The 4495-nt window shown below is 54.6% G+C and overlaps 1 protein-coding gene across 1 annotated transcript in view; it reads right to left on the bottom strand.

Annotated features, from left to right (window-relative positions):
* Positions 1-2521: 2521 nt before the first annotated feature.
* MTHFD2 (methylenetetrahydrofolate dehydrogenase (NADP+ dependent) 2, methenyltetrahydrofolate cyclohydrolase) overlaps positions 2522-4495 on the bottom strand; it is a gene marked incomplete at its 5' end in the record, with an annotated part of 5124 nt that continues 3150 nt past the window's right edge. The window contains 2 exons of the mRNA XM_008945303.1: positions 2522-2661; positions 3376-3501. Of these exons, the coding sequence (XP_008943551.1) occupies positions 2522-2661; positions 3376-3501 (266 nt within the window). The remainder of the gene's footprint in view (positions 2662-3375; positions 3502-4495) is intronic.

Genomic DNA, 4495 nt, shown 5'->3' with positions numbered 1-4495 from the left:
GCTTTCTGCAGGGAATCAGGAATAGTTTTGGCAAGCAGACACAGTTTGTACCAGGGGTCAGGAACAGTTGCTGCAGCAAGAGCTCTTGGGGCTCCTGCCCCCACCTCCTCACCCACAGCACTCCCGGGATCACCCCAGGGTTGGGAACAGCCCTGTCACTGCCTCTGGATGGGAATGTGTCCAAGCATCATCCCCCTGCCCAGCCCCAGCCAGGGGTCAACAGCCCTGGAGCTGGGTTATTCCCACGTGGTTTAAGAGCAAGTGGCCCATAAGGGGAGGGGAGAGCAGTGAGCAAGTGTGGCCCCAGCCATGGACCCACCCGAGCTCACATCCCACAGCTCCCAGCTTGGTCCCTCCAAGGGAACCACCCTTCAGCTCCACAAAGGGCCCTTCCCACCCCCCACTGCCTTTGGGTCCTCTGGGAAAGGAGAGGAAGGGGCAGGTTTGGAGCCCACACGGGCACTGAGCTCAGTTTGGTTCCATCCAGCTCTCACTGGGGCACTGATGAGGCTTTTAGGGGTTTGGGGTTTTTTTTTCCTTCTATGGGCTAAGTCCAGCTGTGGTTTAGAAGCACTGGTCTGGAGCAGCCCTCTCCAATCTGTTTCTTTGACTCATTTTTACTAGAGGAATTCTTTTTTTCCTCTCTGTTTCAAGCCCTAACCCTCCCCCCAGGCAGAAACAGCCTACCTGGTATTTACACCAGCCACAGAGGGGCTTCTCAGAGACCAGTTAAACATTGCAACTGGTCTGAACCTTCGCGTGGGACAAATCCCAGTTCTCTGTAAATAGCTGAGTCAAACAAAGACTTGGAGGCCACTTCCTATTTATAGCCATTCTTTTCTGGTTCAGGTGCACCTCCTGGGGAAACGTGGTGAGAGAAATCCCACAGGATTTCTCCCATCACCACTTCAGAGCCGTGTAGCTTGACGTTAACAGGAACTCTCTCAGCTCAAATACATCGTGTCTCTTTTGTAGCATTTTGTACCGATCCCTCCGTGTGGTAGCTGAAGCAATTTATGATTTTAATCAAAACAGGTTAATTTGCTTTATCCAGTACGTCAGCTCTCACTCCCCACCACCCCTGGAAAGGCTTTGTGGACTCTGGTAGCTGTTTCCTAGAGCAGAGCTGAAGCATCCAGCTTCTTTTGACTCAATTTGTCCATTTTACAAGGTTCACACGCCGTTTGTACTTTTTGTATCTGAAAACAGTGGAGCACCTCCAATCTGCCACCCCCCCTTCCAGTTCCACTCTAGCAGTTTTGTATTTATCTCTGATACAACCCAATAAACCTCATTTCAATGAGTCTCAGCTCTTGGTGTCTTTCTGGTGCAGAGTTCCTGATCCTCAGCTTTCCTCCCCACCCTCTGTTTAGTTTTATAAGTGCCTTACCCCTCCAGGGGAGGGCCAGGAGAGCTGGGGGTTTGTGCCCACTCACCAGCAACACCCTTTTTGCATCACAACCAACCTTTTCCTGCTCCTGGAGAGGTTGGATCCCTCTTTCCAGGGGATGTGCAGAGGAAGGAGACCAAGACTTACCCCACTGCCCAGGAATAACACAGCCTGTAAGTTTTTCCACCCTGCCCAAGGGCAGCCCCAGGTAAGGTTAATGTTCAGTGGATAATTAGAGCTTGCAAAATAAACTCATTAGAGGAGTAGGTTTATACTGTCACCGTGATGTCAGGAGCTGAACAGGTTTGGCCCAGGCATGGAAGGACAAGACTTCCCTTCACCTGAGCTGAGCTACATGGCTGTGGCTAAACTCGTGGAGAAAGCCAGACCCAAATCCTGCTCTGCAGGCTCAGAATGGGGCTCACAGCACATGGCCTTCAGTAAATCATTTCTCCTTTCCTGCAGGAAGTAAAAACCCTGCTTAGGAAGAACTCCAGGACACAAGTAGGGTTGTTTTTCCTTCTCACACTTTATTTCGGGTTAGCCTGTACTATTCACTAACTACCTTTACAACACAGCCCAGGAAACCCACTGTAGACACCACCAGCCCCTTCCCCATTGTTCTTTGGTTAGAAAAAAAAAAAAAAAAGCCTTTTAAAAAAAGTCACCCTCCAAAGAGCAAAAAAAAAACCAAAACCAGCTTAGCTGCACACTAGGAGAACATGTAACAACAGATCCAGGCCCTGCACGGGCTGAGAACAGACATATGGCTTTTTATTATTCCCCTCCAGGAGCTTCTAGAGCAGAAGAGCTTAACTCCAACTACACAGACAGCGTGTGAGTGAGCCCAGCTCTGTGAGCACAGCCTGGCAGAGGCTGCTGCTCTGGCAGCACGGTGGCTGGGATCACCCAGGATCACCCGGGATCACCCTGAGAGCTGCTCACCCAGCAGCAGGATCCTGACCCCCCCCCTTTCCACGACCACCTCAGCTGCCAAGCAATCAATACCTCTGACCTCAGGACAGGAAATCCCACCTCCAGGACAATAAATTAAGATATTGCATTTTCTCTCTCGGCCTGTTGGGGAGCGAGTCGGGAATGTCGTCGGCAGTGCCCAGGAGAAGGCCCAGGTTAAACACTCAGTGCCTCCAGCTCTTTGGGTTTCAGCAGCTTCTTGGCAGCTCTGATGGTGTTCTTCATCAGCATGGCCACTGTCATGGGCCCCACGCCCCCGGGGACAGGGGTGATGTAGCTGGCCTTCTTCCTCACCCCTGCAGGGAGGGAAGCTGGAGCTCAGCACACCAGGCAAGAACACACCCAGAACCCCCTTAACTCAGGTTCCTTCAGCATTGCCAGCTAAGGAGTAGGAGTTTCTCCAGGTGGATTTTCCCCCCCAGAGCTTCTCCATCCCTGCTGCTCAGCAAGGTGAACAGCAAAGCCCAAGCTGGGGCTAAAGCAAAACAGCAATGTCTAACAGGTGACTTCTAGCACAGGCACCTCAAATCCAGGACTACAAGTGGCCTTCACACATGCCCTTGGGGGCAGCCAGAATGCAGCAGGAGCACTGGGAACATCTGCCCCCTCTCTTTGCTCCAGGAAAAGGTCCCAGAGGGTTCCCCCAGCACCCAGAGGCACAGGGCTGGTGGCAAAGGCCCATCCAGGCACTGCTGCAGCCGAGCTGGGAGTGAGGCTAGCAAGGGGCACAGCAGCAGGTAAGTGCTGCCTGGTCTTGTTTAGGAGCAGGAATATTGAGTGATGAGTTGGAGCAGAGGCAAAGCAACCCCACTGCTCGGGCCCTGGCCTGAGGCTCCTCTGCCTCCCAGCACACAGCTCTCCCAGGAGAGCTGCACCCTCGGGCATGGTACAACTGTGGCCACACTTTGAAGCTCTGTCTGCTCAGTCCCTGAACCAGGACCTTCCCCTCCCCTGCCCAGCACCCTGGGTGTCCAATGCTCAAGGAACCAGCTGTGGGGTTTTTAACCTACCTTCAAAATCCACATCCCCAACCAGCCTCGACTTGGCCGTGATGGGATCCTGCACCCTCGTTATCCCCACGTCGATAACTGCAGCTCCCTCCTTGATCATGTCAGCAGTGATCAGGTTGGGGATTCCTGCAGGGAGGGAACAGCACTGCACGCTCACGGGGGTGCAACAGAGCCCCCTGCACCCCCTCACCCCATCCTCACCTTGTGTTTTGACCCATCCAGGCCTTCCTGCCCAGGAGACCTACCCACAGCTGCCCAGTCAGGAATCTGAGTGGTTCACCCCTAAGCTCAGAGCACAAAGAGCTGGAATCCACCCCCAGAAAGAGTTCAAAGCCACTGAGACCTAAAGCACTCCAAGTCAAAACCTGAGAGCTCGTGTTTGAAGTCTGTGGCTTCAGCAACAATCCTGCACCTGGAGCAGGTTCCAACCCCCCCAGCCCAGCTCAGAGCTGCTGCCTTCACCCTGGGGCTGTGAAAGCCCAGCGTGAGGGTGGGGAGCAGCAGCCTGGGGCTGAGCCACCCTCTCAGGGTGGGGTGTGTCTGTCTGCTTCTGCCAGATATGGGCACCTCCAGGAACTCGCTCCCACCCTGGGCTTTGTCAAGCCCCTCCCTGGAGCCTTCCTCTGCTCCCCTGACCCCCTCACACGGCTGGTCTGCCCTCGGTCCATGCACCTCCAACACTGATCCTGCACCCCCAGTGTCTCCCCTCCCTCCCCACAGGCTCACACCCAGCTTCTGCTGCCAGACACACCCCAGCTCAGCTCTGCTGAGAAGCCTCCTGCGTGCCAAGGGGACTGCCTGGAGAAGAACACCCCTCCCAGTGCTTCCCCATGCTCTGCAGCCAGCACTGCAGCCACCCCCCCGCTGATCTCTAGGTGAGCAGATGCTGTTTGGGTTCTTTTATCCCTCCACCCCACAAGACCACACCTGCCTGTATAACAGAGCCTGCCTGTAGCCATTCCCCACACCTGCTCAGGTGCTTGCTGGTGTTCCAAGCCCTCCCACCAGATGTTCTTCTGCGTTTCAAAACAGTTCTGCTGCTAAAACTCAAGCTCGTGTGGCTCCTGGGCTTAATCCCAGGATGAACTGGCAGCCTCAGAGAGGCCCCCCGCCCTACCCC

This window comes from Merops nubicus, unplaced genomic scaffold (assembly GCF_000691845.1).
Source record: "Merops nubicus isolate BGI_N331 unplaced genomic scaffold, ASM69184v1 scaffold26698, whole genome shotgun sequence".
Lineage (NCBI taxonomy): Eukaryota > Metazoa > Chordata > Aves > Coraciiformes > Meropidae > Merops > Merops nubicus.
This window is presented reverse-complemented; position numbering and strand designations above follow the sequence as displayed.